General features: G+C 50.2%; 1 protein-coding gene across 1 annotated transcript in view; it reads left to right on the top strand.

The window, feature by feature from the left end:
• Nucleotides 1–13,967, top strand: part of LOC137663389 (collagen alpha-1(VII) chain-like) — a 125,308-nt gene that overhangs the window by 90,834 nt on the left and 20,507 nt on the right. The window contains exons 79-84 of the mRNA XM_068400579.1: nt 267–344; nt 1,543–1,596; nt 2,994–3,042; nt 4,130–4,168; nt 6,644–6,811; nt 11,508–11,678. Coding sequence (XP_068256680.1) covers nt 267–344; nt 1,543–1,596; nt 2,994–3,042; nt 4,130–4,168; nt 6,644–6,811; nt 11,508–11,678 — 559 coding nt within the window. The remainder of the gene's footprint in view (nt 1–266; nt 345–1,542; nt 1,597–2,993; nt 3,043–4,129; nt 4,169–6,643; nt 6,812–11,507; nt 11,679–13,967) is intronic.

Here is a 13,967-nt window from a genome sequence, read left to right as displayed (position 1 = left end):
AAAACTACCTTCTACCTCCCGCAGCATCCCACCTTTCTGCAGGGAGGGACCATAGGAAACTCCTCGTGGGCAGAGGGGGCAAAGCCCAGGGCTCTGACCCATGACGTCTGATCTGTCTGGAGAGCATCTGACATCCAGAGGGCTCTGAGTATCTTCTCCTACTTATGGTCAGGTTGCGTTTTAGGGGGAAAACCCCAACCGGTGGCATGGGATATCTCCAGGGGGTGCTTGGGCACTGCTAACTGAGCTCTCCTCTTCCTCTCTAGGGTCCACGAGGGAAAAGAGGGAGACCTCAGCTCTGCCTCAGGGGACCCCCAGGCATGGACGGGCGAAAAGGAGAAATGGTCAGTATGGAGATGAGCCATGGAGATGAGCCAGCCTCCCCTCCCAGTGAGGCTCCTCACCACCCTTCAGCAGTGCAGAGCTCTGCGTTGGGGCTGGATGAACCCTGGCTGTTCCAGGTTGCATTTCTCAGCTCTCCAAATTCTGCAACAACAAGAGCACAGAGAGCATTTTTACTCCCAAGCACCAGGCACTGGACACGGGCAGTGCTGCCTACACTTCTGCCTGAAGGTCTCTCCACCTGGGACAACTGCTGTGAGCCCTATGGGCTGCCAGTTGTTTTATGTAAGATTTCTTTGGGAAAATGTCATATTTTGGGCCAGCACATCCTCAACTGTGCTTGCCATGGCAGACCAGGAGTAACACAACACTCGGTGCAGTGCTTCAGTACAGAGGGGCAACGCTCAGCCCTTTGATGCACATCAGAGAATACAAAAAAAAAGCTTAATATCAAGATCCCAACCTGCAACCCATGTTCCAGATCGGTCCCTAGACGCTGCAGGTCCCACCAACACTCATTCAAGGGCTTTTTACATCAGGAGGTGGCATTGCATTAGCTCCATGTGTCAGTGGAGGGTAATGCAATTTCTCCTCACGCTCCCGTCCCTGTAGGTGAACACGGATTGAGAAAAACGACCATTGCAGCTTTAATTTAGATCATTCTTCCTGTGCTCCTGTTCCTTTAATATTTTTAAGTATTTTTTAATCAACAAATCCAGTTTTCACCAGTTCTGAGTGGAAAATTTTTCAAGGTATTTTCTACTAGGAGGCAGAAAGCCCTGTTGGCAAAGCTCAGCATCTCCCTGTGCTTCATCTTTTTAGCACTGGGATTGCAACCCTAGTTGTGTGGTCTGATTCCACGAGGTTCTCTGGAGGCCAGATCCTCTCCACGCCTCCACCTCAGCCTTTGTGGTCCCTTACAAACTGCAAAGAAACCTGACTTAAATTGTAGCTGGTAACATCCTTATTGTTTGGGTAGAGCAGAGCTCCCAACAAATTTAGGAACCTGCACCCAGCTCTCTGATACATACTTTTGTTCTTGCTTCCTTGCACGTGGATGAGTCTGTTCCTTTCTGCTCGGTGAGCTACTCACAGATATCCCTTCCTAGTGCATCTCTTCCTCTCTAAGGTGCACTTAGTCTTGGAGCATTTAATAGACAATCTACTGAGCTTTTGTAATGACTTAAGTGTTTTGAACAGGGTGAAAATGGTCCAGCTGGCCAGAAAGGAGAAAAGGGAGATCCTGGTCTTTCTGTGAGTACTTTAACCCAAGATCATGTCCTATTACACAGGCCTGAATAGAGAAAATAGGGCAAACTGTCCCTAAGAGGTGTTGGGGAGGAGGGAAATGCTGAGAAACAGGTTCATTAAGAGGATATTCAGGAAATGAGAGTGTTGGCCATTACCCAGAGACATCAGACGTGCACAGGCTGGGGCCGGAGCAGTGCTGGGCTGTACAATGCTAAGCCCAAACAATGACCCAGAGCCCGAGGGAAATTTCCCCTCTTCTATCCCCCCCTGATGCTTCAAACTCTTGCTTGGCAGATAAGATCAGTGCCAAAGCCACAGGGCTGATCAAATACCAAGAAAGAGCAGGAGAGAGGCATGTGCCACATTTTCAAAGCGATTTCGAGCTGGCATTACTGCAAAAGCTGCTGCTCTGGGTTTATATATCCTGAAGAAGAAGGAGTGGTTGACCCACATGGGTCAGGGCAAAAGCCCTGTTGCAGCTCCCCTGACATTAGGGTCTCCATCCTGTTGCCTGAGCAAATGTGTTTTGTGCCACTTGACTGACACAATGCGGTACTTTCATCTTTCCAGTGGGTGGAGGCCAGGCAGGATTAGTTTTAGCATGGGTGTTATGGGGAAGGGTGCCCTGTGTGTGGGCTGTTGAAAAGCCCAGCTCCCTACATAGAAAATGCCCCAAAATTTGTCATCCCTACAAAGGATAAGGGGTTGTGACCATGTGAAGTGCAGTAGGACACCAACCATCAAACGTGGAAGGTGCTCAACTGAAACAGTGGCAGTTGGCTGGCCCAAGGGTGAAGGATAGACTCAAAATCCATGAGACCAGATGTCTTGTTCTGCAGGGAAAGGCATTAGCTGGTAAAGAGGTAGAGAAGAACAAAACGAGGTACAGCTACACCTCATCTAAATCGAGTGCTACAGCCTGTTTCCGTGGGTCAAGCCTGCAGTATAATTTGAGTAGCCCCTTTGCATGGATGCAAGTGGCTTGATGAAGCTTCTCAGAGGTAAGGGACATCTGAGAGACCATGGCTTCAGGGACAGTGCGAAAAGGGTGGGGACACTCCTTGGAAAGCCAGCCCAGGCTTGAGGTATGTCATGGTCCTCATGTTGGGCTGGGGATCCCAGCTCCTTGGGGCAAGAAAGAAACAGTCACTAGCGACAGGACAGCCATGAATTGGCAAAGGGAATCATTTCCCTGATGAGACACTAATCTTGAACCGAGGTCCCTGTGCCACCGACCGCACGTCTCTGATCTCGACCGTACCCGAGCTGAGATGGTTTCACTTGTGGTCCTAGAGGCCACCTCTGCTGGGGAAAGCAGAGTCGGAATGGGGCACAGAGCAGAGGGAGATGGCGCTGGGGTAGAAAATTGCTGCTAATATCTTCTTTCCCCCGCGGCACAGGAGGAAGAGGTGAAGGAGGTGGTCAGGAACGAAATGAGAGGCAGATGTGGTGAGTTGGCCGGTGAGCCGCGTTCGGGGCCACCGCTCTGACACCTGCCAGCTACTAAATTGGAGCAATTTGAGTGCTGGCACATGCTGGCTCGGCAGAGCAAATATCACCCCATTAGCAGCAAGCAGAGACGCGTCTCCACTCCGCGCTCAGAGATGAGTGCGGGCTTCTGGGCCGCGAGGTCTCTGCCATAGCCCCGACCTCCTACTCAAACTCTTAATTTTTTCGCTTTAAACCCTCTCTCTTCCCATTTCTTCCCACATGGTTTTGTCAGCAAAGCTTTCCTCCCTGGTCATCTCCATTTCCCCGTTGATTGATGAAAAGCGCTGGGTCACGGGGGAAAGTTTGGAGCTGCATTTTGCCTAATAACAACCTTTTAATTCCTGTCTACTTTGTGGCACTTCTTGACACACAGACGTCTCCTCTCCAGCAGTGATAACTGCCAACCAGCGTCACAACAGGAACAAAAAACACTACATTTGGGGATGGTTTTAGCCCAGAATCCCAACCTCATAAGGGTGTCAGGTTTTTGGGGTCTTGCTTTCCTTGTCCCGCAGAGGTTCAGCTCCCTGAGGGCCAGCAAAGAGCTGCCCCACTGCCTGGGGTCTGCTTATGGCCAAAGAGGGCTTGGGTTCACCACCACTTACCAAGATGCTTCAGCCATTAAGCTGGAGTCACGCTCATTTCTGCCTAGAGATCACAGAATCCCAGACTGGTTAAGGGTTGGAAGGGACCTCTGGAGGTCATCCAGTCCAACCCCCTGCCAAAGCAGGGTCACCCAGAGCATGTTGCACAGGGTCATGTCCAGGCGGGTTTGAATATCTCCAGAGAAGGAGACTCCCCCCCTCCCTGGGCAGCCTGTGCCAGGGCTCTGCCACCCTCACAGTAAAGAAGTTCCTCCTCATATTCAGGTGGAACTTCCCATGTTTCAGATGTTAGGAGGCATTTGAATGCTTTGAAGCAGGGGGGGGCGGAAATGATGACAAATAGTCCATGAAAGCACATGCTGCCTGTTGAAAAATCTTATTTACATAGGGAAAAAAAAAGAAGTAGCAAACAAACTTTTTCCTCTGTCTTCTGATTCCAGATTGTGGAGGTGAATTGGGAAGGATGCTCACGGAAAGGGGTAAGGCCACTAGTATCTACATAGAAATGCATGTGAATTCATGCAGTAGAGTAAAGGAAGTTCTCCTTACCCCAAACCAGCCTGAAAATACAAGCAAAAAGGTGTTGTTAAGGATAAGTGCTTTTTTCTGTGATTCAGCACAGAAAATGACCCTGGATCATCGACTGCTTTTAGACCCTGGCTCTAGGGGTCTATTTCTTGAGGGGAATCTGAGAAAACATGGTTGAGAGGGACACCAAGAGGTCTCCTGTTTCCACCCTCTACTGTAAGGCAGGATCAAAGCTATTCCTGAAAGCCATTTTTGACGCCTGGCTTTAAAAGCTGCAGCTTCAGGACCGCTTCTCCCTGCTCACGAAACAGATCTTGTTGCTCCACCATCCCAAACCATCAACATGATAATCTCCAGTGAGGTGCCTACAGTGCAAGTTCTCATTGTGGAGATGTAATCCACATGGTCCGTGGAGCCTGGAGGGCCTGTTCACCAGTCCCAAGGTAGACCCCATGTTCAGTCAGGGCCTCATCCTCTATGCTTCGGGGAGGACTTGTCTCCTCCATGTCTTTGCCTACATGTGAGCAAGTGATTCAGGGTCTAGTTTTTCTGTGGGAGATATTGAACCAAGTTCTAGATCTCAGCTGGCCACAGTATCTTTTGAAGACACCCAGCTCACATGAAGGCACCTAGAGGAAAGTTTCCAGCTCTGGATCTGATCCTCATCCCTGGGTGTTGATCTAGTTGCCCACATATAAGCCAGATTATGTATCCTGCTGGATCATCTCTGTGCGCACAGGTGTCTCGCAGGTCTGTGTCATATCTGTCACCCCAGCTTTGATGCCTTGGTTGCCCTGGGACATCTCATCTAACCTGAATGTTTCCTACTACATTTCAAGGCCATCCTTAGACTGGGAAAGGGTCCCTCACCACAGCTTGTTTTTAATGTTTTAAACAAGAATAGGCAAATGAGAGCAGCAATTTGACTCTAAATTGCAGTGAACTCATGCTCTCCAGGAATGGATTTGCTTTAATTTTTCTTCAATAACTGTTACATTATAATTATTTTTTTTTTAGCCTTCATAACACATTGTTTCATAGTGCACGAAAGCAAAGGATTTTACAAAGCAAGGACTTTCTAAACAGAGAGGTGGGTCAAGAAGCAGCGTCCTTGCCCTGGATGTGAGAAGCCAGTACAGCTGTAGGTGCCTGGAGTAGCTGGGAACTCTCTTGGTGTGGGATATTCCCAATTATGCTTGACATGAGATAGTCCTTTCAGGACTCTGTTTCCCCTCCTGCTCTGTGTTTAGAAAGCAGATCTGTAAAGATCATCTCTCCCTGATGTCTATCAATGGTCCCATACCTGGGATCCTGCCCTTGCCCCAGCCTCCATTTGCTTCTGTAATGTAAATAAATCAGAGCAAATGAATCCTGCACAGTGAATGCTCTTGGACAGCAGCCTCCATGCTCCTGCAAAGGACAACCCTCACTGAAGTGTTTTGCCTTCATGACTCAGGTGTTACCCAAGGGCCCTGCCTGTTATCTGGCTGGTCGATCCTTCAGCCAGGAGCGTGTGGTTCTCTCCATCCCTCATGCTCAGAGCATCATTTACATAAAATAATAAGTTAGCAAAGGAAAGCAAAGCCAGATGAAAACCACAGTGGACACAACACAGAGCATTAATCTGGGATGGATTCAGTCTGCCATCCACATTGCTTCAAAACAGGTTTCTGAGTTAGTTGTGCACAGCCAGGCTATGCTAGATCTGCTGTCCTCTCCCTGCAAACTGTACATCCACCATAAAACCAGAACTCCTAAAGTATCTGTTCCACTAGTGTGCCTTGTCCCTCAAGGCACTGGACATCAGACATATCCAGTATGAAGGACAATGGAGCCGCAGCCTCACACGCATCCAGACATACATCTAGACGTGCATTACTTGGCTCTTTCTTGTTACTCCCAGCCTTTTAGTAAACAAGTCTTACCTGAGAAGACTGGCAGTGCTCAGCACTTCAGGGGACCTATCTCATGGAGATGCTGATCCAGCAGCATTTAATTATCCATGTAGTTTTGATTGTGACTCCATCCCAACTGATACTGGGAACGTTTCTATGCAGTCATGGAGGTCTCAAGGAAGTCCATCACAAGTCTTGGGAACCACTTCCTCAAAAACAGCTTTTATTCTGAATAAGTTTAGTGTATCCCCTGCACCCTTCCTTGAGAAGACAGTAGACAGTACAATCGCTCCTTAATTGCTTGCCCTTCTCTAGAGTATATGTGATTTGGAAATAGGTTTCCTTCCTTGACCACATACTCCAGTGGTCTGTAAGCTTTGGCCAATGAAACATTGTGTTGTGACTTGTCTCCCACACTGTGTTGTGCAGCGGCAGTAAATTTGTTGAGCTGCAACCATTTATCGAAGCATGGTGGCTTTCAAACTGTGGCACCAGATTTCATCCTCACTGACCCAGCAATTAAATCCACAGGTCTGGAGGAAGCTGAAATCAACAGGCAGCTCCAAGGATATTTTCAGCTTCGGGAACACACCAGAAGGGGTGGTGAAAGCCAGGAAGAAATGCTTAACAAAACTCAGAGCATGACCATGTTGGTGACTTCGGTGAAGCCCTTCATGGAGCCACCTTCACTTATTGCAGGTAAGTGCAGCAACGTAGCGGCATGCTTTGCATCTTGCCAACCATAGCAGCTGGTATCTTCTGGAGCACCCTGTGAACCCAGTGCTAAACCCTCTTCCCTGGGACTGGGCAGAAATAAGGCAGTGATGGGATTTCCAGTGAGGGCTCCCACGCTGCGATGCCCCTATGCTGAAAAGGGCTAGTCTGTGGCACAGAGATGAGGTGAGCTGTTGCCCCTGGAAGGGGCAATGGGTGAGGAAAAAGCCAAATATGTGTGGCCTCAGTGATGATCACCACCTTCAAAAAGATGCATTTTGAAAGGTTGGATGGAGGCAGCCATTTTCAGGCTGACTTTGTCCCCCTCTCCCCACCATGTCCTTTGCAACTTCTTACCTAAAGCTTCCTACCAGCCAGAAATTGCATCTCTGAGACCAAACACTCAAGCTATTACAGACTATTTCTGCCCAGGGCCTCATGAACCCTTTAATGGGTAAAATTGCTGATTACAGCTAATGGGAAAACAACCAGCTCTATTTCTGCCCCTTTGTGTTGCCCAAGAGAGAGGGGAGACAGAAGGGCCAAGGTCCTACCCTGAAGACAAATGCAACACAGACCTGCCTGTACATGAACACTAGTGAGTTTGTGGCATCTCATCACACTGCATCTACCTCTACACCAGGCAACTGGACAGGGCAAGAGCATGATCCAAGACTGGCCATGCTTTTAGGTATTATCAAACTCCTAGTAGGATCTTGAGCAGCACCAGGCAGCCAAGGTGCAACCATCATTTTTGGGGATGAAGGCTGCTCAGCCATAGGGAGATGAACTATGTCCTGCTACTTGCCCATGGGCTGGAGGGAGATTCATGGCCCACTCTGTAGGCACAGTTGATGGGGTGGTTTCCCCAGGAGGCTCCAGGACCACCTTGGGATGCATTGGGACACAGTGTCCTTGTGGAGAACCCCAGGAAATGAGCCCGATGCATACAGGGAAATCCATTAGTGCCTGCCTGAGAACGGCCATCTTTCCAGGGAGAGGACAGGATGGGGCAGTTTTAGCTGCATTTCAGATCATCTGCCCTTTCTTCTGAATGCAAACCACTGTGGTGAGCATTACAATGAGGGAATGCTTGGCCCAGCTTCATGCAGACCTGATAAGCAATGCAGTCCCCTTGGCACAGAAGAGCTGCCAGTCGGATATCCTCCTTCTCCTGTCCCCATGGGATAATGGCTCGTGGGTGGCTTTTCCAGGCCCTGTGGGCCTGCCTGTCCCCTGGGATGTTGATGGAGGCAAAAAATAGCCTTTGACATGACTGGCTTGAGGGGTTTCTGGGTAGCTCTGCCCTAAATTTTAGCAGCAACCTGGAAATGACCTTCACCCAGAAGGACCCATATGAGCTACCCTCCTCCAGGTCCATCACATCTTCAAATCCATGCCACAGCCACCTGTGGACCCTCTGACCTCCTCATCAGGGCTTGGCTTTGAAACTTGATTTATGGGAGAAAAAGAGTGAAAACATGATGCAGAAGGGCTGGTGGTGAGGAGTAGGGGATTATGGGCTTGCTTGTGAGGAGGGCTTTCTGCACTCGGCGCTCAAAGTCCAAACACAATGCAAGACAGGGCAGGACTCAAAAGGAGGGAGAGTTCAGACTCATTTCTTGCAATTCAGCACGTCAGAAATTAAGATGTGGCTGCTCAGATTTTGTCACCAGGTGGAGGAGAGCTGGGTAGCATTGATGGAGCTTGCCATTGACACGGGCATGGGGACAGCATCAATGCTTCAGCTCAGAGGAACAGGTACTTGCAAGGCCAGATGCATCTCAGTAGAAAGGAGCCATCTAAAATGCAACATCCCGTGCCCCTACAAGGGTCCTGCACAAACTCTGGTCCTCCAGCATCTATGGAGCAAAGCTTTCTGCAGACTAGCCATACAGGAGCTGAGTGGCCAATCAGCACAACAGCTGGCCAGTCAGCTCACCGGTTGGCCAGTCAGCACATGGGTTGATCTCTACTCTAGAAATAATTAAAAAAAAAAAATCACATTACACTTTCATGGAGCTGTTGGAGTGAGTACAGAGGAGGGCCACGAAGATGCTCAGAGGGCTGGAGCACCTCTGCTCTGGAGACAGGCTGGGAGAGTTGGGGCTCTTCAGCCTGGAGAAGAGAAGGCTCGAGGGAGACCTTCTAGCACCTTCCAGTGCCTGAAGGGGCTACAGGAAAGCAGGAGAGAGGCTTTTTACAAGGGCAAGAAGTGACAGGACAAGGGGGAATGGTTTTAAACTGAGAGGGGAGATTGAGATGAGATCTTAGGAAGAAATTCTTTGCTGTGAGGGTGGTGAGAGCCTGGCCCAGGTTGCCCAGAGAAGCTGTGGCTGCCCCCTCCCTGGCAATGTTCAAGACCAGGTTGGATCGCATGGAGCAACCTGGTCTGGTGGAAGGTGTCCCTGCCTGTGGCAGGGGGGTTGGAACTAGATGATCTTTAAGGTCCCTTCCAACCCAAACCATTCTATGATTAATATGGAGTCAGACACTAGAATGTTACATACTTTTACACCCCAAAACAAGTCATAGCCTGTACAAGCTGTTGACCTACAGTTTATATGTGTTGACCTTTATTGCCCATGATGGCCCTTTCCCAGAGCTTTGCAAAGAGTTTTAAGTCAAACCCATTAATGATGACCTCCGTTTTCCCACTGGTTAATCTGCTAAGGACCGAACGATTCCCCAAAACCAGATAAGCCTAGAACCAGATCCCAACCATCACTGCCTTCCTCCTGCCCACCCCCAAGCCCTCACCTGATGTCTGTGTCGTACGTCAAAGACATCATCCATCTGGGTTTAAACTCATTTTATATCAAGGCAGCGTTTGAGGTCTGGGCGGTTTCAGATCGATGGGGCACACCACATGTTATTGAATCACAGCCGCAGCCGTCGCCAGCCGACAATCCCATTAAAGCTCGGGTCTGAGGCAGGAGGGCTCATAAATCGCTCTGCTAAGCGATGAGTGCAGATAGGTGCTCTAAATGTTAACAGAATTCTGCGATCGGAGGGTTATTACTGCCAGATTACAATCGCTTCTGGCTTTTCAAAGCTCGCAGATTTACAAAACTCCGGCCTGACATTTATCTCCTGCAAACAACCACAAATACTTCCATTTTGTCTGACTAACACCCAACCTTTCGGGCTGAGTTGTTTAACACCATTAAGAATTTTATTGCAGCCGGTTTCTCCCTCCCCTCACCAATTACTCCGTGACATTTATTAAGAGAACTTGTTAGCCAGCAGAAAGCCATGTAAGGCTCCAATGAGCTATATTTAAATGGTGGCTAATTTGTTTGCGTGCCCTCGTTACGTGTGATTTCCATTTGCTTCCCCAGCCGCTCCCCGGGCACAGCAGATAACGGGTTTCTCTCAGCACAAGCACCGAGAAGCCCACAGTCAATTACCAGGTGAAATGCACTGAATTAAGTGACATTTAGGGAAGTCAGTTCCCAGGTGGGAAGTGCTTTTTGGCATTGAGATGGAGGGGATGCGGCGATGAAAGAGTTACACATGCCAGCAAGCGGAGGCTCCAATCTTGAGTTTGGAATTGGCTTAAAGCAGCTGCTTTTGCCCCAGGACGTTGAGCTGGTGGTGAACAAACTGGAGGGTGTTTGCACCCCATCCTGTGTTGTCAGTGTGCCCAGGTGGACAAGAAGGCCAATGGCATCCTGGCCTCTATTAGGAATAGTGTAGCCAGCCAGTCTGGGGAAGGGATCATCCCTCTGTACTCGGCACTGGTGAGGCCACACCTTGAATCCTGTGTCCAGTTCTGGGCCCCGCACTTCAAGAAAGATGTTGAGGTGTTGGAGCGAGTCCAGAGGAGGGCGACCAAGCTGGGGAAGGGTCTGGAGGGTCTGACCTACGAGGAACAGCTGAGGGAGCTGGGGGTGTTTAGCCTGGACAAGAGGAGGCTCAGAGGTGACCTTAGTGCAGTCTACAACTACCTGAAGGGAGGTTGTAGTGAAGTGGGAGTCGGCCTCTTCTCCCAGGCAGCCAGCGATAGGACAAGAGGACACAGCCTCAAGCTTTGCCAGGGGAGGTTCAGGTTGGACATTAGGAAGCATTTCTTCTCAGCAAGAGTCATTAGCCATTGGAATGGGCTGCCCAGGGAGGTGGTGGAGCCACCATCTCTGGAGGTGTTTACGAAAAGCCTGGACATGGCACTTAGTGCCATGGTCTAGTTGCCATGGTGGTGTCAGGGCAATGGTTGGACTCGATGATCCCAGAGGGCTCTTCCAACCTGACTGATTCTGTGATTCTGTGATTCTGTCCTGCCTCACCAACAAAATATGCAGTGAGAGTCCCCCAAGCAACACCCTGAATGCAACCTCCCCTGCAAAGGCACACACCCCCACACACAGGTCCCAGGGGTTAATTGCCCCCTTGCAAAGGTCAGAAACCACCATGATGGGCACCACAGGGACAGATGATGCCATGGAGCAACAAGGAGCCTCGTGCTCATCCCACTGTGGAAATCCGCTGCCATATACCCCACCTTGGTCCTTCCTGTCCCTTTTTCTCTGACAGCCCCACTGCTTTGGGGTAAGATGCTCACTGTGGGGCAGTGGGAGTCCCTGGACCAGCCCCACACATTTGCCAAGGGAGGGAATTGGGGTGGCAGAGTGTGCCACCTGGGTCCAACACACAAGTGAGTGGGGTGGGTGTTTCCCTGCAGACCCCTGCCTGCAGCCAATGGATGAGGGCTCCTGCCGGCACTATGCCCTGCTCTGGTACTACCACCCAGAGGCAAACGCCTGCCGGCCCTTCGTCTTTGGGGGATGCCGAGGGAACAGCAATCGCTTCGAAACCAAGTGGAGATGTGAGCGGCGGTGCAAAACCTCAGCAGGTAAGGCAGCCCCTGAGCCCTCCAACCCTCCTCTTCCTCCACCTAGGAGTGAGATCAAAGCAGGAAAAGCCATCCACGATCCACCCACCTCCATTGCCTTATGGTGCCCCACCAGGACCAAGCAAGGACTTGGAGGGATGCCTCTAGTTTGCAAGGTCTCATTCCCCTCCCACTACCAGCTCACTTTGGTCCCCCCCAGCCCCTCCTAGGAGCTCCTGGACATCTCCTTTGGACCACATCTGCTTATGGGTTGCAGGTGGACCTGTGGGTGATGAGGAGGGTCCTCACGGGCACCAGCACTGGGTCCTAATAGTTTGCACACCTGGAGCTCAGTCACCTCATGCATTCTGAGGGTTGGGGTTTGCAGGAATTTGGGGGCTGGTGCCCTCTGAACCTTGGACTGGTCCATCCAAGCACCTCTCTGGGTTCTCCAGCCACTGAGGACTCCAGACAGAACCTGAAGCTGGTGGAGTTGCCCTGATCTAGACCATGAGCTGTCCCAAACACCCCTGCATTGAGGTCACACCTCATCCAGGGTTTCAATGGGCAAAACTCACTCCTGGAAGCCTCTCTGGGTTCCTGTTGCCTGATCTAGGGTTCGTGGGACCAGCCCACATTGCTCTTCCTCCTCTCCAGGCATATGGCAGCTCACTGCAGGGGAAATGGGCTCCTGCTGGCCCCAACAGTAATGCAAGCACTACTGCTGCCAAGAAGTGCACAAGCAGGGGCTGAAACCAGCCTTCCTAGAAAGATAGTCCTCTCTCAGCCTTTCCCCTGCATGGAGACAACCCCTGTGGGCATCAGGAAAAACACATTAGTTCTCAACAATACTTTAAAAAAAACCTGCTGAGATTCATCTGCTGTGTCTTCAAAGACATTTTTAAAAAGAGAAATAAATTAAAGGCAGGGATCTATAAGTACAGGTTCATTTCAGTGTTTTCAGGGGGTCTGTATTTTGTTGGTTGCATTTTAGGCTGGCACCTACTATGCATAAAATCAAGACCATTGTAGAGTCTTTTATCATCCACTTGAATCTTTCTGATATGCAATGGACTTCGCACAGCCTAGGCGTCCTGTTCTGGAAGGAAGAAGGCAGTGCAAATATTCATTGCTCTAAGCCCAGTTTAGGACAAGCAAAGACATCCTGGAGAGCTGAAGTACTCTTTGGGGAGAAGGAGTTGTGTGTTGACTGGCCAGGAAGGAGGGATTTGCTGCCCCAGTGGAGCCAGCCAAAACTGGATGTCCTCTTCTGTCCCCCTCACCAGAAGGGTTAGCAGCATTCCTTGGGCTCCGTGGGGAGCCCATCTTTGTTTTGTGTAAGGCGGGCAGTCAAGGTAGACCAGTTGGTCCATTTAGCCTGTCAGTGCCTGTGTATGGTGGCCTGCTTCTTTGCAATGTACTGTGTGAGGGGAAGCCACTCTCAGTGCTTTAAATTCAGTCCCAGCAGCACCAGGTAGTAAGTGAACCTCTTCTCAGCCAACGCTTTACCCCAGGGCATAAGCATTAAGAGACAGTGTAGGCTTCACAAAGCAGCTGTAGATACCTTCAGCAATGTGTCTGCACTCCCTTTCTGGGGAGAAGCAACCACTGGGGAGTGGGAGTCATCCAAAACCAAGTCAGGACCATGTGTCCTCTATGTCCTCATTTCTCCTGTCTGACCCTAAATGGTGCCAGGAGCTGGCCCAGATCAGGGCTTCTGCTTTATTGTGACATGACATATAGGCACATACAGGACAACCAGGTGATCAGGCCTAGTCAGTATGGGTTTACGAAAGGCAGGTCCTGCTTGACTAACCTGATCTCCTTCTATGACAAGATGACCTGCTTACTGGATGAGGGAAAGGCTGTGGATGGTGTCTACCTGGACTTTAGTAAAGCCTTTGACATCATCTCCCACAGCATTCTCCTGGAGAAACCAGCTGCCCATGGCTTGGATGGGTATACACTTCGGTGGCTAAAAAACTGGCTGGATGGCCAGGCCCAAAGAGTTGTGGTGAATGGAGTTAAATCCAGTTGGCAGCTGGTCACAAGTGGTACTTCCCAGGGCTCAGTGCTGAGACTAGTTCTGTTTAATATCTTTATCAATGATCTGGATGAGGGGATCAAGTGCACCCTCAGTAAGTTCACAGACGACACCAAGTTGGGTGGGAGTGTTGATCTGCTGGAGGGCAGGAAGGCTCTGCAGAGGGATCTGGACAGGCTGGATCGATGGGCCGAGGCCACTGTGTGAGGGTCAACTAGGCCAAGTGTCGAGTCCTGCACTTGGGGCACAACAACCCCACGCACCGC

Source organism: Nyctibius grandis, chromosome 5 (assembly GCF_013368605.1).
Source record: "Nyctibius grandis isolate bNycGra1 chromosome 5, bNycGra1.pri, whole genome shotgun sequence".
NCBI classification, from domain to species: Eukaryota; Metazoa; Chordata; class Aves; order Nyctibiiformes; family Nyctibiidae; genus Nyctibius; species Nyctibius grandis.
This window is presented reverse-complemented; position numbering and strand designations above follow the sequence as displayed.